This window comes from Bolinopsis microptera, chromosome 7 (assembly GCF_026151205.1).
Source record: "Bolinopsis microptera isolate Bmic1 chromosome 7, MBARI_Bmic_1.0, whole genome shotgun sequence".
Lineage (NCBI taxonomy): Eukaryota > Metazoa > Ctenophora > Tentaculata > Lobata > Bolinopsidae > Bolinopsis > Bolinopsis microptera.
Window position 1 is genome coordinate 19562550 of NC_087078.1, and position 26357 is coordinate 19588906.

At 38.8% G+C, this 26357-nt stretch overlaps 1 protein-coding gene across 2 annotated transcripts in view; it reads left to right on the forward strand.

The window, feature by feature from the left end:
• Positions 1–15153, forward strand: part of LOC134818235 (girdin-like) — a 63853-nt gene extending 48700 nt beyond the window's left edge. For both annotated transcript variants that reach the window (XM_063827711.1, XM_063827712.1), the window contains 16 exons: positions 291–386; positions 497–609; positions 743–872; positions 985–1070; positions 1221–1405; positions 1926–1977; positions 6800–6905; positions 7120–7209; positions 7389–7556; positions 10685–10759; positions 11349–11471; positions 11593–11723; positions 12899–13023; positions 13256–13388; positions 13538–13709; positions 13933–15153. In XM_063827711.1, coding sequence (XP_063683781.1) covers positions 291–386; positions 497–609; positions 743–872; positions 985–1070; positions 1221–1405; positions 1926–1977; positions 6800–6905; positions 7120–7209; positions 7389–7556; positions 10685–10759; positions 11349–11471; positions 11593–11723; positions 12899–13023; positions 13256–13388; positions 13538–13709; positions 13933–14238 — 2091 coding nt within the window. In that variant the 3' untranslated portion in view covers positions 14239–15153. The remainder of the gene's footprint in view (positions 1–290; positions 387–496; positions 610–742; positions 873–984; positions 1071–1220; positions 1406–1925; positions 1978–6799; positions 6906–7119; positions 7210–7388; positions 7557–10684; positions 10760–11348; positions 11472–11592; positions 11724–12898; positions 13024–13255; positions 13389–13537; positions 13710–13932) is intronic.
• The last annotated feature ends 11204 nt before the right edge of the window (positions 15154–26357 follow it).

The window sequence follows — 26357 nt, forward strand, 5'->3', positions numbered from 1 at the left end:
CACCATATTATCATAACACCATTTACTGCACATGTTCCCTTTATTATTCGCGTTAATGTTTGGAAATAGCTCGTTAAATACTTAGACAATTTGGGCCGGGGATGTGAAAGCAGAGTAGTGCCCTTATATGGACATCACGTGTAGTAATAGTATACACTCCTTATATGGGCATCACGTGGTACCTACACCCCTGCAGAGTAGCTTGCTTGTCAACAGTTGCTAGAAAAAATGGTTTCATACTTTTTACCGTATTTAAGTTGATTTACTAAAAGAATTTTTCCACCATTTAGCTGCAAATGCTGGAACAGAACACTGAAAAAGATAAGCTTCAACTCGACACGAACAAAGCAGAGCTTGTCAGACTCCAGGAACAGATCAATCTCGAGGTTTTTTAGCTTAATTCTAATTTGTAATTTTCTTTGATTTGTAACTTCACTTCTTTCTAATTATCGTGGCTATCCTTTGGCGGGTAAATTCATATTAATCATCTCCATAGAAAACAAGAGTGGAAGGTTTTCAACAGAAGCTATCAGAAGCACATATCATCTTGAAAGAGATTGGTTACGATACTGAAAAACTAAACGAAGTGAACGTTATCAGCGACAGAGAGTAAGCTATATTTAAGCGGTTTTTGATAATAACATATAAATTCAATGGAGCTTGAAGACAAAATTGGTTTCACCCTTGAAACTTATTGTTGCACACAATGTTTTGGAAAACTGCAACATGCTTTCCTTTCCAGGAAGTTCCTCAAGTATGAAGAAAGGTTGAAACAAAGTCTAAATCATTCTCTAAAGATGAAAGAAGAACGCATTTCAGTTTTAGAAGATCGAGTTAAAGAAAATACCAACCAAAATGACAGTCTTAGACAGGTTTAAACATGGCCCCTGCTGTCTGTCAAATTCCGTTAATTTCTTCTGATTTAAGTAGATTTAACTTTAGAACACTGTAAGTTGATGTATTATGTTGTTCTTGTCTCAACAGGAGTTGTCAATAATAAAGCGGCAGAACAAGAGTTACCAGAAACAAAACAAGAGTTTACAACAGAGTCTTGACGAAAGTGTCACCAGGTAAAAAGCACTAATGACCAAGTTATCCTGTTCGTTTGAATGTTTGAAAACTGCTGGAGTAATTTTTATTTTCGAACTCCGTATTCTACTGACAACTAAAGTTCTGTTGGCTAAACACAACAACACGAGCAATATAACCATATCCCACAGCATCAGCACGTCTCCATCGCGTCGTATAAGTAAAGGAAGCCAATACGAACATCACGTCTCTCTCTCCTCTACTCCAATAAAACAGGAACATCACGTCTCTCTCTCCTCTACTCCAATAAAACAGAGGCTCTCCGCCTCCCTCGCCCTGACTCCCATCAGCAATATCTCATCTATTAAAGAAAACAGTAAGTATTAAGTAGTGGTACACCTCTCCAACCTTATCATAGACCATATACTACATAATACTATATATTACGTGACAAAATACTTAGTAGCATAGGGCGTTTTTTCTAAAAGTTCAGAAATCTTTGCGCCGAATAAATGTGTGCGTGGTTAAACCTGCCTTCAGTGCTTGGTTGCATAACGCATATCTATCGCACATATGAATTTATATTTGAAATGCACGCTTGTTAATGAAGCGCACATTCTTAATGGTAAAACTGTGCAACTCGCTCGATTAAACCCAATTTTCATCTGCAGAAATACCAGAATGCAGTATGAATTCCACTATTGTGTGCTATTTTTCACGTGATAATTTTAGTCCGTATATCCATTATCTAACCACGACCTGCTTTGACAATTAATTACCCCACCTTGCCAGCTGATGAGTAATTATTGTAAATACTAATCATCATTTATCAGAGCTGCTCAACTAATTACTTTAATTATTTGCTGCTAATTACTTTAATTATTTGATAATTTCAGACGAGAATAAGTCGCCCAACAAATCAGAAATCCTTGATGTCAGCTATGAATCGTGAGTCTATTTTTTCATTCCATTAGTGAATTCTACAGAATTTTATTTTTGACGACATCTCATAGACATCTCATCAGCGGGTAATTGAAATTAAGGCCCAATAGCTAATGAGCTGGTTTTTGTTAATCAAAATCACTGTAATCACTTCCTTAAGTTCAATTAATAATAAAATGATTTATAATGAACTCGTTCAGTCTTTCTAAAAAATTTAACTTTGCTTGCAGCTAGTCGGCGCGTCGCGATGTTTAAATTTCCGCAGCTAAGTTTCAAGATTTAGTTAGACCTGTCAGGCTATGAGGCTAACTAATTCTTGCTGCTGTCATTTAAAATAGAAAACTGATAACCAATCGAGCATTTATAATAAGAGTTTCAGACTGTTTCGATTCGCATTCCGTTCATTTTAGGTTGGTTATTTAAATACTAGATTCTGTATTATATCGTCTCACTACTAGTGTTAAGTGTACCACTACTAGGGTACACATACCACCACCATATAAATTATGAATGCACCATGTTTCAAGCTCTTATACTGCCGAATTATGTGATTTTGTTCGAGTTGATGGTAATCATTACCGACTATTTCCTATCCACGTCTCATGTTCTGACGTCACAGCCACGTTTTTTAATTTATTCCATCGGAGACAGACGTCTGGATTTATTTTTCCCAACGGTTATCGATGAAATATGACGCTCTCTTCTTCGTGAATGTCTATGATTTTTATAATGTTCAGACTTACGCTTTACTCGGCGAAACATTAAATGCGAGGACTTGCTACGTAGTGAAACAGTTGAATGCATTGTTCAGATTACAACTGCTATATCTTCATCCTCTGTAGCCTGTAGTGTGTTTTATCAGCAGTCAGTACAAAATTGCCATTAAAATCTTAAAATGTCCTCATTTCCTCACTCCTCTGTTTATTTGCTAATACAAAAATCGGTTTTAAATTTACGGAAGATGTTGCAAAGGTTCTAAGACGAAAGATGACGACATCACTTATTCACTTTTACCCTTTACTTGTGTTTTTGTGAAACAAACATCATTTTGCATCCTTAATGAGTGCAAGCCGCAAGGGTCCTTTTGTTGTATGACCGAAGTAGGTCTACAAATTTCCATAAAAACATGGATGGGTGGGATTCAGGCTAATCTTAATTGAACTTACCCCTCTCTGCTACTAGAGTATTACCCCTCCCTGCTACTAGAGTATTACCCCTATTTCCACATCGTGCTCACTTAAAAACAATAGTCCCCTCCTTAGGGGGTCGTTACATATTATTAGGGGTGGGAACGGGCTTCTAAGGAGTGAGTACCTTGAGGGAGATTATATTATGCAATAGTTCAACTTGGCGTGATGAGGTACAACTTTGTAGGACACAGCATCATCACTTTCATAGTAGTCCCCGGCTTATGACGGGTTTATAGCGGTATTAAACATGTTTTTCTGGGTCCAAATATTCTACGCTCCTACTATGCTATGACTGGTCTCTTGACTAACTCCCAATCATCTGTCCATACGGTGGTGTTTCTGGACAGATAGATGATATACGAATTCCTCAGGCTGATTTCAGCAATCTTCATACAGGCCTTCGTTTTCTCTTTAGTCTTTAGGTTCAGATGGTTCATAAAGGTTTGGAGGCTGTAGTCGTGCTCCCACTTCTACTGTCTCTGGAGCTTGCAAGCTTATCCGTTGGCTTCTATCTCTTCTGTCAGCTGCTGATATCTTTTCAGCTTTCTTTTCTCTTGATCAGCAAAGTTCTGTTAATTTCCAAACTAGTTTAATTTTAACACAATAGCTACATGTAAAAGTGATTACTGATGGGGTTAAAAATGGACCAAAAAGTGTTTTAAATGTAACATGTTAACGACCCCTCAGCTCAAATATATAAAATGCCACTGTCATCATGGCTACTCCCGCCACATGCAGAGGGTATGGATATTACCAGTGTATACTGTATAGGATCCAAACCGAGTTACTACCTGTCATTAGATGTCCACTGTTATCTTAGCCCTACAACATTAAAAGTCAAATTTTTGCCTTGACTTAAGTATAAATGTCGTGTGATTTGTTCATTTGTATGTATATATTATATCTTACAAATGACCAAATCAATATAATATAATAGATATATCTTTGTATTCTGTATCCATTCAGTTACTATGAAGCATGATTAGATTGGTGTTTCTAACAGTAAAAGGTAAGAAGTCTGAATCATGATGTGTATCTTAGCCTAGTTTTAGGTCTATCTGGTCAACAGAGCTTTAGGACTTGATTTTAAACGATGTTACGTTAATATGATAGTTGGTTGTGTCTTTTATTTTCGCCGGACTGTCACAGGTTAGACACGCTGAACGTGCAAATTCTTTAATTACAGTGTATCAGTGTATGGAGTAGCGGTATCAGCGTGGGATCTACACGAATGTAATAATTATATTAATAATTCTACTTTTCTACTAATTGTTGAGCATCGGAACTAGGAACACCAGCTCCTACTTCCTAGCCAGCATGTATCGAGAAACAATAAAAATATCAATAAAATCCAACCCAATAGTCTGGGTGCACCTGTAAACTTATAAGAAATGGGAGAAATGAGTGGTGTAATTTAGAGAATGTTTATAAGTTTGGCCACATAATTTTTGTTGGAACACTTAGGAAGTCTGCGCGGTTTTTGGTTTCCTGAGAACTACATACACAATACACTGAGAACTATTGAGATTCCGACCGTTTAGAGAGGGATACTACACAACATACACAATACACTGAGAACTATTGAGATTCCGACCGTTTAGAGAGGGATACTACACAACATACACATACTACAGAGAACACTAGAGAACCACCTGGCCACAATTTTAACCCCAGCAAGTCCGGTATCTGCATGCGGTATAGGATGGCATGATGATTGTTATAACGGAATCAGCAGCTTTATTTAAACATATTATTATGTTTTGTATATGTTATCTAAGAGATGATGACTCATGAGAAATAATGAACGTTTCTTGTCGACGAATGCGATTGAAACCCATATCCGACGTGTTAGAGAGCCTAATTTAGGGTTTAAACAATTTAGTAATCTCGATTCTCTTTGTTTCCATGTCGGTTGTAACCCGTGCAAGGCGTGGATTACAATTGACTCCAATTTGTCCGCTTTTATTGCACAGTTCTTTGGTTTTATTCTTATAATTGCGCTCTTGATGTTGTTTTCAGAAAAAACATTTCAACTTGCACTTAAATGAAGGAAATAGTATTTCACTTTGTTATTTTCCATATTATTCCATAAGGGAATGCGAATTTTCCGTGAGCATTGCAGTTTCAATCTGAAGACCTAAGTCAAAGCACTGTTTACATGGTTCCCAGCCTCATCGTAGTTCCTGACATGTTCAGCCGCAGAGGCCGTCCTCCTTTGTTCCCGCAGTTTGGCATCGCGGTGGATCTGGTCGGCGATTCTAAAAACAAATCCTTGTGTTTCACAAACGGCAGTGCGAGCAGGTTCAATGTTTTGATGTCGTGCTCTCAGAAACGAAGTAAAACTAGTACACGAGTAGCACTAGCTGATGCAAAACGGTTTAAAAGAAAATAATACTACCCATTTATCATTTGTCTTCCTAATTAGCGACAAGCGTGCAAATGCGTTATTATTTCCGCTATCCTCAATCGATATGTTCTATTTCCCCGACATATTCAGTTACGGAAGAAATTGATAATTTCTAGAATTTCACCATGACATATTAATGAGTAGTTGGATAATGTCGCGAGTAATTCAGCTGAGAAGGAACATTATCACTAATCAGTTGCTCGTTTCAGTGTGTCGCACTATATAGTGACAACACTATATAGTGACAACACTATATAGTGACAACACTATATAGTGACAACACTATATAGTGACAACACTATATAGTGACAACACTATATAGTGACAACACTATATAGTGACAACACTATATAGTGACAACACTATATAGTGACAACACTATATATAGTGACAACACTATATATAGTGACAACACTATATAGTGACAACACTATATAGTGACAACACTATATAGTGACAACACTATATAGTGACAACACTATATAGTGACAACACTATATAGTGACAACACTATATAGTGACAACACTATATAGTGACAACACTATATAGTGACAACACTATATAGTGACAACACTATATAGTGACAACACTATATAGTGACAACACTATATATAGTGACAACACTATATAGTGACAACACTATATAGTGACAACACTATATAGTGACAACACTATATAGTGACAACACTATATAGTGACAACACTATATAGTGACAACACTATATAGTGACAACACTATATAGTGACAACACTATATAGTGACAACACTATATAGTGACAACACTATATAGTGACAACACTATATAGTGACAACACTATATTTTCAGTGTGTCGCACTATATAGTGACAACACTATATTTTCAGTGTGTCGCACTATATAGTGACAACACTATATTTTCAGTGTGTCGCACTATATAGTGACAACACTATATAGTGACAACACTATATAGTGACAACACTATACAGTGACAACACTATATAGTGACAACACTATATAGTGACAACACTATATAGTGACAACACTATATTTTCAGTGTGTCGCACTATATAGTGACAACACTATATAGTGACAACACTATATTTTCAGTGTGTCGCACTATATAGTGACAACACTATATTTCCAGTGTGTCGCACTATATAGTGACAACACTATATAGTGACAACACTATATAGTGACAACACTATATTTTCAGTGTGTCGCACTATATAGTGACAACACTATATTTTCAGTGTGTCTCTGTCGGAGAGTAGAGCAGCGTTAGAGCTACTCAGACAGGACTGTGTAGATCTGAAGGAGGAGAATGATCAGCTCTTCCTTGACAGGGAGCGATTAGAGGTAACTGCAATTTAATTGTAATAAGTTAATATTTAGTTTCATTGTAATATTTAATTAATTAATATTTAATCTTATTGTAAATGTTAAAGTGAACACTAAGTGGGACAACACTTCAGAGTGAAATCAATTAGTTGTCCTGTTTTTTAGAATTGGAAGCTCAAACTTCTAGCATTAAGATAAGCGCTAACTTGATCACTGATCGTTGTATTTACAGCAAGAAGTGCAGGAACTGCAATTAGAACGCAAGTCTCACCTGACAGAAATACAGAATCTTCGAGAGAAACACATTGACTCAAAGAGCGATGTAAGTGTTGCGAAAGACACGTTTTTTCTTTTTTATATTTATCTATTTCTAGATGCAACACTGGACATTTCTAGAATCTCTATCGTGTTTATCTTTGTGTCTTCCACTGTGGATATTCCCAGTAACTATGGTAACTATTCCCAGGTATCAGGTATGGTAACTATGGTAACTATTCCCAGGTATCAGACCTAGATCGTGAGAATAAGAAGAAGTCCATGAAGTTGGAAGAGTTCGAGATAGCGTGCACTGCTTTGGAGGACATGAACGAGAAACTGAAGAGGGCGTGCGAGGAGCTGGAGAATGAGAAGAATTACATGAATGCACAGTGTAATAAGCTACTCATACAGGTCATTATACTAATTATACTAATTGTACTAATTGGGGTAACTAATTTAGTTGTTAATAAATTAGATAATTGTGCATTTAATCAACTTAATTGGGGTACGAAGTGGCCTGGTAAGTTTTATAATTACGTCATTTTAGCATTTTCCTTCCCTCCCCACTCATATTAATATTAATTATAGTCATTAGCCCTAGGCCTAATACTGAATATATCATCATTTCCCAGGGGCGTGTTTACACACATGCGCCGTTCCACAAACACCACGTGACGTCATCACAAACACCACGTGACGTCATCACAAACACCACGTGACGTCATCACAACATCACGTGACGTCATCACAAACACCACGTGACGTCATCACAAACACCACGTGACAGGCACACAACAACACACAAAACATTACACAGTACAAACAATCGCCCAACCACACGGACACACACACACCTCATATCCGGGTCTCCCTTGCTCAATCTCCGCAAGCAATCTCCCCACCGCTCCGTGCACTGCTGCAATTACCTTCTCATATCTGCTTAGCTGATGCTGTATTACTAGCTTGCTCAGTACGGTTAACGTAGCAGTTACTCCGTATATTAGCTTGTTCTTGTTCAGTAATATCGTGAGTAGTCATTGTGAGTAGTCAGCTATATTGCCTGAGTAGTCAGCTGTCTCTTCCTTCTTCTCATTGGCAGATTGTTGGACATTGTTTGGTTGTTAATTTGTCTGCTGCGTTTACTGCCGTCTGCTTGTCTCTCTTACAGTTAACAGTAGTGATATTCGAACAGGTCAGCACTTTACTGTTAAACTGATGATATGCTGACCTAGACCTGTTGAAATTGATGTGAAATACAGTAGGAAAAAAGTATGAAATTAATCAGTAGATTATAATATTTACAAACCCACCGCTATGAAGATTCGACTGGTTACATCTAGACAGAATATTATATATTAGATAGTCACAGTCTTGCTGATTTGTTGTCCCTGAGGTTAATATGCTTCACATGTTACGTCAGGTGAGGGGGTTACGTCAGCATCTGGGGTGAGGGGGTTACGTCAGCATCTGGGGTGAGGGGGTTTACGAAATTGACTGGAATTATGACGTGGGTCTGAAAATTCATAAAATCTTGTGACGTTTTATATGAAAGGTTCCTGCTTACCCCTTTCAATTCTCATATCTGATATCTGCCACGACCCACTTTGTATGAGAGGTGATGTGTTATATATTGTGTGTGTGTGTGTGTGTGTGTGTGTGTGTGTGTGTGTGTGTGTGTGTGTGTGTGTGTGTGTGGGTGTGTGTGTATTTCCTCGTGTCAACCACCCCTGATAGGGTTAATTATTTGGGTAATACCTTCTCATCTTACACCTTACCCTGCATGTACTGTGCTGGTCCTGTATTTCAGTTAATTGGTTTGGGCTGGTAACGGTTGAAACACAGTGTAACAGATGTTCAGCAAAATATATTTCTTGTACTTGACGTAAGACCGATTTAATCGAGTACTGATATTATCGACTATTATCTTATTTCTGGGAAATTTCTGATCATTTCCGATTATACTGTTTGATGACAATGTTATGATATTGAGTAAGACGATAAGATGTTATGTGACGACATATTACAACTAAACGTCATATCCATTAGGTCCTTATCATGATATCATCTTACTTACAACATCGTGATCACTGATTCTTATCGAAAACGATTAGAAAATATCCAGCGAGATCGATACATACTAATATATATAATACATACTAACATGCAATAGTATTTCCAGCGCTTTCGCATCCCTTAATATCAATATGGCATTAGACTGATTTAATTGAGTATTTTTGTCGAGTATTATTTGATGATTCATATCGTCTCATTGGTTCCGATTAGACTGATAAGTGACGATGTTGCAATATAAAAGGGAAGTAGATGTTACGTGACGTCATATTAGAACCTCACATTCATTAGACCCGTATCACGGGTCACACCACTACAGACTACCTAACTAGGTTTAACCTGATCTCAGCTTAGCATCGTATAACTGTCGACATTTGAAACCGGTTTAATTTGTCTGCCAAGCCCTCTATTGCAACTGTAATTGTTAGGGCCGTTATTCTAGCTTCGTTTACCGTTATATTATATTGGTTTGCCTTGTGGACTCTCAACACCTTGTTTTGAGGAAGTTTGGTAATTTAGTAAGTTATGTCATATTGTCTTGTGTCAACTTTTCTCCTTGTTTTGGCTTTGGTTTGTTCCCCGTAGACAAATTATTGAGCTTGATATTCCGGAATATTTATGTTTTCTTTAAAAACCTTCAAATGACTCTGTCTCTTAACGGTAAATGTCATTAATCTAATGTTGTCTGTTGACATCTTGTAAAAAGAGCAGCCATTGAGCCATATCATTGCTGCTCAGAATTCTGGTTGTTTCATTCTCCTCTTGTCCTGTTTGTTCAGAATTTTACTTGCTTTGTTTTCGTCAAATATTTGTATTTTGATTCCCTCTGGACATCACTTTTTTGTAACTCTCCACATAAATCGCAGCTGGCAGCATGACGCGGGGACACTACAATCTCAGGATAAACTACAGCTTAAATGACAATTACTACCACGTGCCATGTCACAATATGACGTCAACACAACACCACGTGACGTCATCACAACACCACGTGACGTCATCACAACACCACGTGGCTTCACCTTACTATCACGATCTCTCGCCTTGCAACGACGCCACATCCCCGGTCTACCAAGAGATACCCTCTCCATTTGACAAATCTCCCCTGTACTTCAAAATACCATCGCCTGATCTTAACACTGACGGTTTGAGAGAGAAACTGAGATCAGAAGTTCCCAAATATTTTACGTTCCTCTCCACACAGGTCTCAGCATTTGGGTGATTTTGTAGGGACAGTTTCCGGGTTTATTTGTCAGGGGGGGGTATTTATCAGGGGGGGGGGTTGTATTTATCAGGGGGGGGGGGGTATTTATCAGGGGGGGGGGTATTTATCAGGGGGGGGTGTATTTATCAGGGGGGGGGGGGTTGTCATTCTAGTTTTAAAACTTACCAGAACTCAGTTCAGCCATTATTATATTTCAGTCATGTAACGGTGGATTCCTTTCAATAACAGATCTTATTTTGCTCAGAATCAAGAACTATTGATAAAAACTATTGAGGACCAGGAGAAGAATAGAGAAGAGACAAGGGTCTTTCAGGATCAGGTAATTACGGTAATTAGATAATTACCAAGATCAGGTAATTAGGTAATTATACCCTTCCAGGATCAGGTAATAAGGTTAATTAGGTTATTACCAGGATCAGGTAATTAGGTAATTAGCAGAATCATGTAAATAGTCCCTTCCTTCCATGATCAGGCAATTAGGGTAATTAGGTAATTATTCCCTTCCAGGATCAGGTAATTATTCCCTTCCAGGATCAGGTAATTATTCCCTTCCAGGATCAGGTAATTATTCCATTCCAGGATCAGGCAATTATTCCCTTCCAGGATCAGGTAATTATTCCCTTCCAGGATCAGGCAATTATTCCCTTCCAGGATCAGGTAATTATTCCCTTCCAGGATCAGGTAATTATTCCCTTCCAGGATCAGGCAATTATTCCCTTCCAGGATCAGGTAATTATTCCCTTACAGGATCAGGTAATTATTCCCTTCCAGGATCAGGTAATTATTCCCTCCATACGTTTATGTATTTCGATTCGTCAGAAATATATCAACATTGAATTGCTTAAGTATGCAACACCGATTTGCTATTTATATCAATGATGTGCTAATACGAAAATAATTCCCCACAGATTATGAGTATGAAACAAGACAACCAGGCATTAGCGATGAGTATCGCTCTTAAATCACAAACTTCTGAGAGCTCTAAAAAGAAACCATTCTACAAAGCCCTGTTCAAATCGAAGAAAGCAAAAGTAAGATCTTATCTCTGCTTAATACCATTACATTTATAGGAGATTTCTCTTCAAATCCATGTGTTAAGTGAATAATAATTGTAATATCTTTAAAAGAAAGCTCAAACGTTCCATCCCACAGACGAAAGAAGAGATGGCAGGTGGTACCCCCAATATAGACGAGTATATAGAGCAGCTGAGTCTAGATAGCGCTGAAAGACTGACTCCTCCTGAATACGATAGCAATGGATATTTCCTTCGCGAAACATTCCTGTAAGTAAATTATAGATTCTAGTGTTGTTTAAAAGTTTTAAAATTTATGTTCACAGGACTATCCAGCAGCTCTGGTTTATAAAATAGTTTCTCGTGTTAAGACATCAAATTCTAAAATATATCGTGGTTCCCTCGCTCTAGTGCTCGCCGAGACAAGTCTCAAGGCTTTAACTCCTCGTCCCGTGTGTGTGACGTCACGTCATGTGGTAATGACGTCACTGGCGTAGAAGATGACGTCACGTCGTTCGTTTCCGAGGATGAGCCCTACGTGACGCGCAGCTGCGCGCATCACAGGTAGGGTTGCAGGCACGAACGTGTGTTCCTTCCAGCCAAGTACCCTCTCCGCTGTTCTATCCGCAGTTTGTGGGTTTTCCCAGCTTGGGTTCCAGCTGCTACGGGGGGGGGGGGGGGGGGGGGGTTCCAGCTGCTACGGGGGGGGGGGGGTTCCAGCTGCTACGGGGGGGAGGGGGGTTCCAGCTGCTACGGGGGGAGGGGGGGGGGTTCCAGCTGCTACGGGGGGGGGGGGGGGTGTTCCAGCTGCTACGGGGGGGGGGGGTGTTCTAGCTGCTACGGGGGGGGGGGGGGGGGTTCCAGGTGATACGGGGGGGGGGGGGGGGTTCCAGCTGCTACGGGGGGGGGGTGTTCCAGCTGCTACGGGGGGGTTCCAGCTGCTACGGGGGGGGGGGTGTTCCAGCTGCTACGGGGGGGGGGGGAGGGGGTTCCAGCTGCTACGGGGGGGGGTTCCAGCTGCTACGGGGGGGGGGTTCCAGCTGCTACGGGGGGGGGGGGAGGGTTCCAGCTGCTACGGGGGGGGGGGGCTGCTACAGTCTTAGTTTCTCCTTTAACAAACCCAACAAAGCCTTGAATGTTAAGAAACGTTAACCCTGTGTAAAATAGTACTCGCTAGAAGAAAATAATCTAAACTTAAATCTCAGCAGTCAGCTAGTTGTAGAAGGCCCACCAAGTTTATTCATTCTTGAGGCTGTCTCTACGCATCTATTTATTTGCATTGAGTTAATGCTCATCAATTTTCATGGGTTTTCATAGGATAAAATTGCTGAGTTCGCTATCTAATAGCTCGTTACACATGAATCACAACGCTTTGATTTTTGATAATTAGTGTTAGGAGCAAATTGTAAGATTATAAATATTAACCCCCTCCTCCTCCTCCTCAGCGACTCAGATAACAGCTCCAGAACTATGTCCGGTGACGGTCGTCTGGAGTTGGGCAGTGTGAACTCTCTGGGAAGAATACCTGACACATCTCACATCAGTTCCTCTTCCGCTTCCGGCTTTAAATGTAAGTTACACTTAATGCATTATAAGCTCTGTAATATTTTTTTAAATTCGTTTGTAATTGCAATTACTCAATTACCATATTATTAACATTGGGGATATTTAAACAAACTTTCAGACTCTTAACTGTAAACAAGCCTGTATTATTTCCCTGTTTTGCTACGACGTCCAGGTGGAGCCATGCCTGGTCCAGGTTTGTATAAAACCATGTGTCCAAATAAACCAATACTCTGCAGCTGCGGGAATCAGTAGAACACTTTCAACGGACAGCGAGAGGAGGACACAATCCGCCGACAGAGACCTAACTCCAAAGAGGCACGGTAGTCTCCGCCTGAAAAACAAAAGCGAATCTTTCGATCTCACCCCCAGGTAACGGACATAGTGATGAGTACACAGCATATTTGAATTGATCCACTTTTTAAAACTTAGCATTTTTCACGTACTCTGCTGTTTTCTCAATAAAAAACATGACATAACCTCTCGACGAGACATTAAGTTTGCAATGAAGGTCTCCTCAGGGTGGAAGCAAGGAGCATGGCACGGCCCCTTCCCCCGGGTACTCACGGGACGCCAGATCACCGGTCCGAACTCCGAGCAGATCACCGACCACCCCCGAGCATGTTAGGTACCTCATCGAGCCTCAGCGCACAGTCGTTATTAAACTCCACGACCGCAAATCGAGCACATGAGGTAAGTTTTCCGATTTCTGCCTTCTGGTGATATAATGTGTTCTCATCATGCCCTATTTTCTTGTAATTTTCATAACATTTTCTTATAATCAAAAAAAAAATTATATTACATAGTACATACATTAGTACATACATTAGTACATACATTAGTACATACTAATAACTTAATATATTTTCCGTGTATATGATTTTAAGATATTTCTAACACCAAAACCCACCCTCAGGTGTTATCAGACCCACCAAGTGCATTTCGGCAATACAACAACAATCCTGCAGCTGCACCAACCCTGCCGCCGCGCAACCACCGCCACCACGACATGTCGTCACGACACCACGACATGTCGTCACGACACCACGACACCTCCTCTACCTCATCCAGACAACAACTACAAGACTCTAGCAACTACTGCTCAGACTCGGAGTTTAGGCCGAGGTCGTCAGCTAGTTCCGTTTCGGAGGGTTACTCGCAGCGGGGAATTCACGATGAGGATCCCAGGAACAGCTCGTACTATGAGTACGGGTGTGTTTGAGCAGATCACGTGTGAGGATCGCGTGTCATCAGATTGAGGTATCGGGGACTCTCATCCATTTTTTAATTTAGCTTCAAGAAGTTGTTGTGGGGAAATTGTGGTTGGCATTTTTGAAGTGCCGTGTTACGATTTTGAGGAGTCATCAACAATAAAGTATTATTTTTGGGCTGTCTCTGTATAAAGTTACGATAACATATAGTGACTACATCTTGTAGTCCTAGGCTGTTTCTTTTTTATCCATTTTTATCTGTTACAAGCTTTAAATAATCGTAAATAGAATTGGCCGCTTACTGCAACTGTTTTTAGTCCTTTTTTCTCTATAATTTAGGGATTAGATTTTGGAATAGAACGTTGCAAACTTGACAACTATGGGCTTGTCAACATATTCTAGAGATTAGGGCACGGAACTTTTTATTGTATAATGAGTTCAAATGTGTTAAAATTTGACGCCATTAATTTTTACAATCTTATCGAGAATGAGAATAGTTTGAATTTTCTTGTGCCCTGGTTTGATGGTTTATGTGCTTGTATTGAATTTGACATGACTTGTTAAGTTTTAATTTATATTCGTGAAGGCTGTGATTTGTAATGATAGCCATTGAAGTTAGATGAACGATGACCATATAACTGAAAACACCTTTATGATAGAAAGAACGATAAAATTACAAGAAAGTTAATTCTTGCGATATTTAAGACCATACATTACAATTTTAAAGTTTATCGGCATCTTGCCTTTTATTTAACTCCATTTTGAGATGCAACTCATTTTTCATATTTCAGAAGTGCTGTGCTGAAAACACACAAGGAATCGCAAATTTAAATATTATTTCGATGTATTTGTGGACGCTAAATATTGAATTATAAAAATACATTTGCTGGAAGATGGGCATTCCGGAATTTATTTATAGTCAAAAATTGTTTTGTTTGTAAGCGACTGATTCGACCATTCAGTTGATTGACGATGCCAATCTGTTCTTAAGGGGACATACATGTTAAAGACTGCTGTTGGTGTAAATGACTCCGGGTTCGAGCTAACCTCATCAATACGCTAGGGAGGGAGCCGTACTAGGATAATTGATACTGGATGCTCATACGTAGTGCGATTATTAATGCTGATCACGTCTATATACTTTAGTGATTATGATATACTTAGAACTGTAACCTAGGTTAGTGAATATTTTTGACATCATTTAATTACTATTACTTGATTCTAAGCCATGAGCAAAAAAACGGCCATTCCTAATGCTAAGGGTTACAAAATACAAAATGATGACACTAAAATTGTTGGTTAAAGTAACCCGTAAAACAAATACGGTAGACACTCTTAGTTACAGAGAGAGTGAACTACAATGAATAATATATATCAATCCCTTTCCTAACTAAGGTTATGACAGTCAATCCACATCGTGATTGTGCTGCTGAACTCTGCTAAACTCTGCTAAACTCTGCTGCTAAAAGACCCCGCTGTTTTGGAAGTTAAGTCGCTTTAAATAGTCGCGTGAGTGATCATTTGACACACGTGCTTGAGTGATCATGTGACAGTGATTTTGTGATAATGTAACTGAAGCGGCTACGAGGTACGTGATAATTTGAGAGTGGTGATATCTCGCAGGTCTCCGCCTCGAAGACTGCTCGCCTGTACCAGGGCTGTCAATGTCTTATGAGGTGGTTGAACCGCTTCAATTGTGGATTGGGATAACGATAAGGATCTTGATTTTGATACTTAATTTAATAACAGCCGTTACCAGCTGTCATATAATGGGAGAACTATAGGTCTTTTTAAGTGGGGCACAGGATGAATTTGCAGGGTGCTATTTTCAATGTCAGCAAGAAGCTATACATTTACCTGGGGACCTCAGGCTATCATGTTTATAAATAGAGATTAGGCGGAATGACAGGCTGAGCGCGGCCCAGTAACTATACATGTGTGAGGTGATAACAATAAGTAGGTGTGAATGGATGAGTGTACTAAGTTCACTTGTCACGCCGTGTTGCATTTTAAAGAGCTTGACAGGCCGCCCCATTTGAAGAGACTCATAGGCTAGCAAGCAGATAAAGGCCTAAATGGCAGATTGATTATCTTTAGGTAGACCTGTCGTGTGTCGACTATGGATGAATCCGTGTGGCCGTGTGGCATGTAATACTAATGGTTGATACCGTATACTAATACAGCAGTGTTCCCGTCAGCAGGACCGTCGACGAGTCCTGGTAGGTTGTAAACCTACAAGTGTATACTGCGTGACGCGTATACTGCGTAACGTATTTGACCAAAACCCATAATCATGGGTAGAGTGAACCGCTGCCAGTGTCTCTCTTTTCCGAACAAAAGGAAATGATATTAATTTGAGGAACCGTCCGCAAATGCTAATTGATAGTTGATACCGAGAATGAAATCGGTCGCTCGCTTTTCCCATTCATTCACGGCTTACGAATTGTAATAAAGCTTAGGTATGATTATGGGTTTTGGTCAAATATCATCTCTTTTTGATTATAATGTGAGGATAATTTACACAGTCGAAACTTCATTAATAAGGAGTTAATTTCAACGATTTCGAAATTTTACCTTTGAAAACATTTCCTTGTGTTTAGGTAGGTATATCTGTCGATAACAGACTGAATATGGCACTTTTTACTCATTCAAGTTGGCATTTAGTTCATACATAATGCCATTTAAATATCGTGGGAAAGCAGAATATATTCGAAATCACGAATGAGCAAAATTCTCACCTTTCGCACGTGCAAACTTTGAGCGGGCGTTGCGTGCGCATACAATATTGAATCACCGTACATTTTTGCATAGTGGTATTTAATATATAGTTTGATAAGCATGCAAAGTTCAGAAGATTTCAAAAAGAACTTGAAACACAACGGGACTCCAAAGTTGATAAAAAATCGTGAAAATAACAATTTTCAGTGATATAAGCTATTTTAAATCAATTTGGGCGTGTCCCCACGTGTGCAACTTTTAGATTTTCAACTTTAAAACTAGCCTATAACACAATTTAGACCTTTAAGAAGCAAAATTGAGCTCCACAACCCAAGGGATGGTCCAACACCAGAGAATACTAATTCACAACTTTTGTGTTTTTATAAAATTATTCTTCAAAAAAGCACTAACTTCAAGTTCAATAGAGAATATCTTTATGAAGGAGCAAAGTAAGAAACTTTTCCGGTAGATTTTCAGAATGCTTGAACAATTATCCTCAGATTTTGTCCTCAGATTTTGAATAAAATTACTCCTTAATGGTTTAAAATCAATTTTAAAAGTTGTTACTTTGTCAAAAATCAAGTTTTAAAAACACTTAATTTGATGACGTCATCAAGTGATGATGATGAAGATAAATTATTTTTTGTTATAAATATAATGTAAACTAAAGTATAAACAATTATCTTTAAAACCTGTGGTTCGAAATGACTGTATCTTTTATACTTTTGAATCTACGGACACTTAAATGTAGGCTACAATTGACTGCCAAAGCGTCTGCCAAAGCGTCTATACATATGCTTCACGACAATCTGTTGTAAAACAGGGGTTCCAGAAAACCCACTTCCCGGTACTCCTGAAACTTGAAACTTTTTTACAGTCGATTTGGACAAGGTCTAGACGCCCTGCAAAGTTTCAGATCTCTAACTTAATTTTAACATGGTTTTTAAGGCACCTGAATATGGCGATGTTGGGTTTTTTTACCTAATTTCGTATAACATGCTGGCGCGTATTTTGCGCAAATTTCTTAAGAACCTCCACATAACTATTTTTTATTCCTGTCATCTTTAACATTGAATTGGAATGTTTTGAACTTAAATATACCTGCTGAACTACTTTCGATGAGTCTTATTGCCTGGAAAACAATAAAGGGGATATAATAGTATAGGGGGTAAATAGTGTTGTGAATATAAGGGCAACGGTTATGCTTACCAGCATTGTGATGTGTATACGTACTGCGTGACGCGCTTGTTTCACAAATATCCTTTGCCGGTCGCGCGCTACTGCAAGCGAGAGGGCTCTGGTTAGAGCAAATACAATTACACTACAATTGGTGAATAAAGAATCTAAATGAAATTCGCAATGTTCGCCTCGATAGTTGACACAGTGAAAACCATGACCATCCATAACAGTAGACACATGGCTATGTGAATGTGCGGTCGCGGTGGCGCTTTTTTCAAGCTGCCTGAACAAGTGAACAGGATACGCGAAAGGAGCGAACAACAGTAAATAAACTAACAAGCTAGGTAAACACTACACATGCGTGCGTGGCACTTGATTCACGATGTCAATCCTTCGCATCTCGCCGATCTGCATACGGTGGTGGTTGCGAGAAGCATTATTTGATGCGCGCGCGACCCAGTAGTGCATCGCGCTACAAGCGTGGCACTCGAATAAATCAGTATATTACTTTAAAAATGTGACTCAATCTATGATCTAAGCTAAAAATTGAAGGGCTTCGACGCGCCGCGCGCATTATCAATTATTATAATGCAATTGTTTTGCTTAAAATATCGTCGCAAAGAGATGGCAAAAAGCTTGCACGTGTTTGCATCGTCATATTAATCAACTTTGTAGCGCGATGCACTTCTGGGTGCGCGCCACTGGATAGAGCAAGATTTATACTTGTATCACGTTACCTGGGGACCTCAGGCTATCATGTTTATAAACATTTTTTTATTTGAAAATTCAATTAATTATTATATATACAAATCAAGCGTTACATTTCAGCCATGCAAAATTACAATGACATATTTTAATATTCTAATTGAAAAATGGTGCTGCAATATAAGTTGCTTAATGTTTGGCCGGATGACAACTAACTAAAAGAAAAAAATAAACTTGATTACATACTAATTAATTCAGCTGAACCAACACATAGCAAAAGCCACATTAACGTTGGGGCCGTCTACCAAATTTGAATGACATACAAAAACAAGAAATTAAACATATCATAAATAATTAGATATGGATTTTGTTCATTACAATTCCGTCACAACTGATAGAAGAAAAAGAAGGACAAGCAGATAGGAAATTGGACGGAGAGAATTGTAACCAACAAAAACACATTTCTGAGACTAGTCTGGCCAGACTGTATCGGCAGCCCCGAGGTACTTGATCAGATTGGCCTTAAAAGTAGAAATCCGCTCTGACTGCCGGATACATACTGGTAGACTATTCCATTTCAGCATAGATCTATAAAAGAAGCTATTTCGGAAGGCATCTGAGCAGGGCACAGTGGTACTCATGTAAGTTGAAGTATCCGACCTATCAATTATTTGAGCATTGTGCCTAGTACGTATCGGGTGCCCTCTGGACGGCATAGGACTATATAAGTAGGAAGCGAAACTGGGATTATGCTATTCACTATTTTATAGAAGGTCATAAGATCGTTATAAATAAACTTCTGCATGACAGGGAGAATATTTAGCTTCTTTTGCTCTGTAGCAAGTTTATCGTCATTATAACTGGAGTAGGGTTCACCATTGATCCATTTAATAGCCCTCTTTTGGATAGCAATAAACTGTTGAAGATGAGTTGCAGATTGAGGGGACCATATGACAGAACAATGTTCAAATATAGACCTAATTAACGCCAAATAGAACAATCGATAGTCAAAGAAAATGTATACAAAATAACATAAAAATAAAATATACCCAATAGAGCACATAACATATGACGAGACAGAAGACAGGACAACAAATTTTCCCCGTTACCTCTATTACTTTTACTCAATGAAACTAATAAATCAATGAAACTAATAAATCAATGTTTTAGCTCATTTTACAAAGTCAAATATTTAAAACAATTAAAATTGTATAGTGCTCAATTTGTAAATGACTAGTTGATCTTTGCTATTGGAAGTTTGTCAAGGACTGGCAGCTAGCGGGGGCAAGGAATGCACGGGCTTAGGGGCTTTTGTGCACACCAGAACACTAGCTCGGTAGATTTTTGGAAACTAGAAGGACTGAAAACTAAAATTGTTTTTGATGGAGGCTGAGGCATGTTTTTGAGAGGGACGGTATAATAGCTTGTGGTAACAACTGGCCTTTACTTTAATAGGATGAAGTTTTAGTTTTAGGACAGGAAGAAGGCATTAAGAAAATTTGCTCTTTGTTTACAAGGCAGAATATAAGCAATGTTGGTTATAATATGTATCAATATCTAGATCTTCGTTTATCAATTTTCACTAAATGGGTTTAAAATTTTAATAGGGAGGGAAATTCATCAACTTTATTAAGTACCTATCAAAAATAAATCTTATATCAATGTAATATATTAAAAATCATAATCCTAAGTCTAATAATAAATCTGTTAAAAACACTTTCTCACTACACTGCGCTCACACACGTTAGTAAGACAAAGGAAAATGCACACCCAGCTAATTTTCAATTTCAAGATAATCATTTTGGATGTGTGGACCCTAGGGTAGACTTAATGTCAAAATTTAGATTAGAGCATTCGAAATCTTTGTTTGTCCAATCAAGATCAGCATGGTTATGCTGGTTGACGAGCAGTGATTGCTTCATCCTAGACTTCAGGCAGGCCACACTTAGACAGTAGTCACGTATACCAAGCTTAGGCACAATTACGTTCCAAATACGAGTCGTTCTGCTATTGAAGTTGTCAGGGGGGTCTGCTTGGCTTAGTATAAGGGTGGGTTTCCTACTTGAGCAGGTGAAATTTTCATGGAGGGAAATCGGAGCACGGAATTTCATGATTTTATAGAGCTCAAGGAAACAATGGTAAGTGTACAGGTTTTGGACGGCAAGTATTCCGTGTTCCTTGAACAAAGGTTTCGTGTGCTCTTTCAAGAAAAATTTTTTGTTCAGATTTTGGTTGCCAAACGGTCGAGCACGAGCACAGGTCTTAAATTTATCTAGGTATGCCTCCCTGTCGCCAAACAGTACCCTGAGACAATATTTTTGTGCTTTGAATACAGAACTTATACGAGTTTTGGCTGCCCCACCCCAAACCGTGATACAATAGGAGAGGTGTGATTCAAATAGAGTGTAATACAACTGGCGGTGTAAGAAATCTGGGAGGGAGCAGCGTAGGCGGCAGAGAGTTGATGTTGCATGGCTGAGAGAACGCCTAAGTGATTTTATATGTTCTTCCCAGGTTAGCTTTTCATCGATGACGACTCCCAGAAACTTAGCAGATGCAACTTGTTTTATTGGAAAGTTATCAATGGTTAGAGTATATTCAGAATTATTGTCAGTCTGGGAGGACGATGCTGGTTTAAAGTGAATGAAACAGCATTTAGACAAGTTGACATGGAGTTTGTTTGCTCGCATGTAGGAATATAAACTAGCTAAAAGAGAATTACCACGCATATATGCCTCCTTTTTAGATTTCCCAGTCACAAATATATTGGTGTCATCAGCGAAGGTGACAAATGATCCCAAACTGGAGCTGTTGGCGATATCATTAATATATAGGAGAAATAAGAGAGGTCCAAGAATCGAACCCTGAGGGACTCCAAACTGTATTTTCAAGGCGTCAGATTTCTCACCAACAACTTCAGTATATTGTGATCTATTTGTTAAGTAACTTTTTATAAGATCATTTGCCACCCCACGTATCCCATAGCCCTGTAATTTGACAAGTAATGTACCATGATCTATTGTATCAAAAGCTTTGCTAAGGTCTATGAATATGCCTAAGACATGATGCTTAAGTTTTAGAGATTCAGTTATAAGGTTTACTGAGTGATTAACTGCATGTGAAGTAGAGTGTGACTGCCTGAAGCCAAATTGTGTTTTAGATATTATACCCTGTGAGCTAGCAAACGAATATATTCTTGAGTAAATGATCTTTTCAAAGATTTTACCAAATATAGAGAGAGTAGAGATTGGGCGGTAGTTTTCTATCTCTTCAGGGTTTCCCTTCTTAAATACAGGAGTTATTCTACCAGTCTTTAAAACGTCGGGGAACGTGCCATTAGACATTAAGATGTTGATGTATCGACTAAGGATCGGTGTAATTACGTGAGATGATCTTTTGATTACACTAACAGGAATATCACTTGCTTTTCCATTTTCAAATCCTTTTATTATTTCCGTTATCTCATAAGGTGTACAGTCTTCTAACATAATCGATTTTTCATTAGTCTTTCCAAGGAAATCATAGAATGTTTTTATAGGGAGAATTGGTAAACCAGAGGCCTCACTGCTACTAAGTGTTTCATTGAGCTTAGGGGCAATAGAAACAAAGTAAGAGTTGAATCCATTGGCTATGACTCTACGATTCATGATTCGTTCGTTGTTTATGATAAAGGGAGGCTTAGTTTGCTTCTTTTTCTTGCCCCTGAGCTCATTGATTATCTGCCACGTTTTTTTGCTGTTTTCTATATTTTTATGGATTTCATTGCAGTAGTACGATCGTTTGGCGACCTTGATAATACTTTTAAGCATTCTTCGGTAGTCACTGAAGACTTTATAGAGCAGTACATTACCCTCAGGGTTTCTATTTGTTACAGTGCTTGACCAGTCTCTACAAAGTTCATGTTTTCTTTCAACTGAGACAATGATTCCATCGGTAATCCACGGGTTGAGTTTGGGAGTCCTTTTGGTAACTTTTGGTACATCAAGCTTACAGTGTTTATCAAGTGTTTCATTGAAGCAGTCCAAGAACTCATTGAAGTTTACCGAGGGAGTTAAGTCATTCACCTTCACCTCGAGTTCATTAACAAAATTAGTGAGTTTGGAACTTGAATAATCATAGATGATAACATTCATTTTTGCATGAAAAAATTGAATGGGAAAAAGGTTATCTGGATTGGGGATATAAACATTGACCAGAATAATATCTCATCCACCCAGTACAAAAAATTAGATATGACCTTGAGATGTTACAATCTAGTTCAAACCATTCAAGGGATAACTAGAGTTGCTAAACGTGGAGACAATTTTACCCAGACTACTATTTATGTAATATTCACTAACTGTTATGCAGATTTTGTTCAATCTTCTGTTCTTGATGAACGTATTAGGGATCATCAAGCTATTATGTGTGAGATAGATTGTAAAGTACCTATAGCTCCTAAATTTGAAAAGGTTGAAATCAGAAATCATTGTAAACGTAATGTTAAACAATTCTTAGACTATCTAGATACCTGTTCTGATTACAGTCCACTATTGGAAAGTACAGATGTTGAAGCTATCACTGCTGGCCTTTGTCATCATATTGAACAGGCATATGCAACCTTCTTCCCTTGCAAGACCATAGAAAGGCATGAAAAGTTCATACATAAACCTTCTACTGAACTTTTAAATGCCATTAATCATACACATTTTCTTCTAAAGAAATTCCGTAAAAAGAAGGATAAGAGAGACAATGGAAATTGCAATAAATGTGGTACATGTAGCAAATGTATAAAGTGTAATGAGGCCTGGGATTGCTACAAGATTCAGAGAAATATTAGAAATAAATTAGCTAAAACCTGCAAAAAGGCTAATGTAATCGATGATCTACAAGTTAAAAGTGCCAAGAATGATCTTAAAGGGATATGGAAAACTATCAAACTGGCATCAAATATGACCCCTGGTACAACTAATTGTCAAACTATCAATGAGAATGATCCTGAGCTATTTAACTTTCATTTTGCAAATGTTGGATCAAGATTACAAAATCAGGCCCCCAATATTGAAAGAGTTAGTTTTACTGATTTTTTACCTCCTAGAACTTCTAACATCTCATTTGATAGATTCCAAGAAATAAATGAAACTGATATCCTAATGTATGTCGAAACACTCAAGAATGACAAGGCCTCATATGACGATGTGCCTCTATTTTTACTTAAGCAAGCTGTACCACACATAGTTGAACCACTGACCCATATTGTCAATTTGAGCCTTAATACAGGTGTTGTACCAACCCTTTGTAAAAAAGCTAGAGTAACTCCCATCCATAAGGCAGGAATGAAAGATGATCCTAATAATTACAGGCCAATATCCATCCTTCCACTTATAGGAAAACTTATAGAATACTTTGTCGGCAAGCAACTCACTGATTACATGGAAGAGAACAAACTTTTCATCCGGCATCAATATGGCTTTCGAAAAAATCACTCCACAACTTATTTGATGTACGATCTGATAGTAAATATGGTTACTACTCCTATATATCATATTATTTGATTGGTATTCGATTTCTGATTATTTCTTAGGAATATGATTATTATATCTCAATTTGGCTTTAGGTAGGGTGCCCCGCTAAAAGAACTGGATTCTTCCAGGAAGCATCCCGTGCACAGACCTTGGTCTACATAATATATATTAAATTATTAACCATTCATTCTGTATGTGCACGAAAATTTACTTCAATCAAAACATACCAGTTGCAACACGGTGTTGTTGAGCCGATATTCCCATGGAACTTTTGGAGTGTTATAAAGTTGTTGTACTCTATAAGTGTATATTCACCTACAAGCATAACTGCTTGGCGTGATGAGGTACATCTTTGATTGGTCGAAGGTCTTTCAACAACACAGCATCATCATTTTCATAGTAGTCCCCGGCTTATGACGGGTTCATAGCGGTATTAAACATGTTTTTCTGGGCCCAAACATTCTACGCTCCTACTATGCTATTACTGGTCTCTTGACTAACTCCCAATCATCTGTCCATATGGTAGTGTTTCTGGACAAATAGATGGTATACGATGCCCTCAGGCTGATCTCAGCGATCTTCATGCAGGCCTTCTTCTTCTCTTTGTTCTTTACGTTCAGGTGGTTCATAAATGTTGGGAGGCTATAGTTGTAAATGCCTCGAGCTCCCACTTCTACTGTCTGGAGCTTGCAAGCCCATCCGTTGGCTTCTATCTCTTCTGTCAGCTGCTGATATCTCTTCATCTTTCGCTTCTCTTGATCAGCAAAGTTCTGCTCATTTCCACAAGTCAGCTCCATTAGATAAACCTTCTTTGCTTTATCTGAATAGATCACTACATCAGGTCTTAGTGGTGTAGCTGGAATGTGCTGCGGGAAGTTCCTCTGTCTCTCATCCTCATCAAATATTATCTTCCAGTCGTTGGCATCTGAAAAGAAATATCTTTGGGTCTTATGATGAGTTGGGTCAGCTAAGGTAACCTTCTCGCGCTTATTGCCTGCCTTGTGAAAGACCGACGGTGCCCTCTTCGATTCCTTGGCGATGTCGGAATTAAACTCGTCAATCTGTGATGAAACAGTCTTCATGATTTCACGTAGGACCTGATCATGGCGCCAGTTGAAACGTCCCTGTCTTAGTGCAACCTTGCAGAACGTGAGGATATGATTAAGTGTCCCTTGTTTGCTGCAGAGTTTACAGTTTCCTGAAACGGCTTTATTCCAAAGCTTTCGGTTGCTAGGTGTTGACGCAGTGTCATGGATAGCATTGACATGAAACTTTAACAGTTCCGGACTAAGTTGATAGATCAGGTTATTCCATGTGGTGTCGAATGTCATTGTATTTTCCCATGTGAGAAAGAGGTTTTGCCGCTTTTTGTCAAAAAGTGAACAAATAAGTGTCTCTTCATCAAAGGTCCTCACCATGTTGGTTAGCAGTTTCCTCTCTGATGTGTCCTCATATCTTGTCCCATAACCGAGGCCAGTTGTACCAACTGCAGGTTTTCCAACTAACTCTTGGAAGTAAAGTTGGCGCTGACGGTCTTTCAGCTCTTTGGGATAAGACCACATCTTCTGTGTGTCTGCAATAGCCTTATGGTTAGAGTACACTTTTTTGATGTAGGGGTCACTAGAGTTACAAAGTTGGTGTCCCTTAATAAGTTGGATGACTTTGTACTCAGTGCAGATGTTTTTCAGCTGCAATCCTTTCTGGTCTCTACTCCTGTAGAGGACGGTGGTGGTGCAAGGATGCGCAATCCCTAGCCACTTCTTAAGGTATCTGTTACACAGTGCCTCAAGCTCTCTCACAAATGTGATGGGTAGGTTATAAACAGTAAACCCCCATGACATCTTACTAATGATGAGGTGGTTATACACCCACGCCTTCATTGGACCGGTGATTTCATCATTAGACGTAGTTTCCAAAAGGTCCTCTAACTTCTTCTTAATCATGGACCGAATTTCCTTCACCTCAAGATCTACATACATGTACATTCCTAGGAACTTCATTGGTGCTTGGATAATGGACGGCAC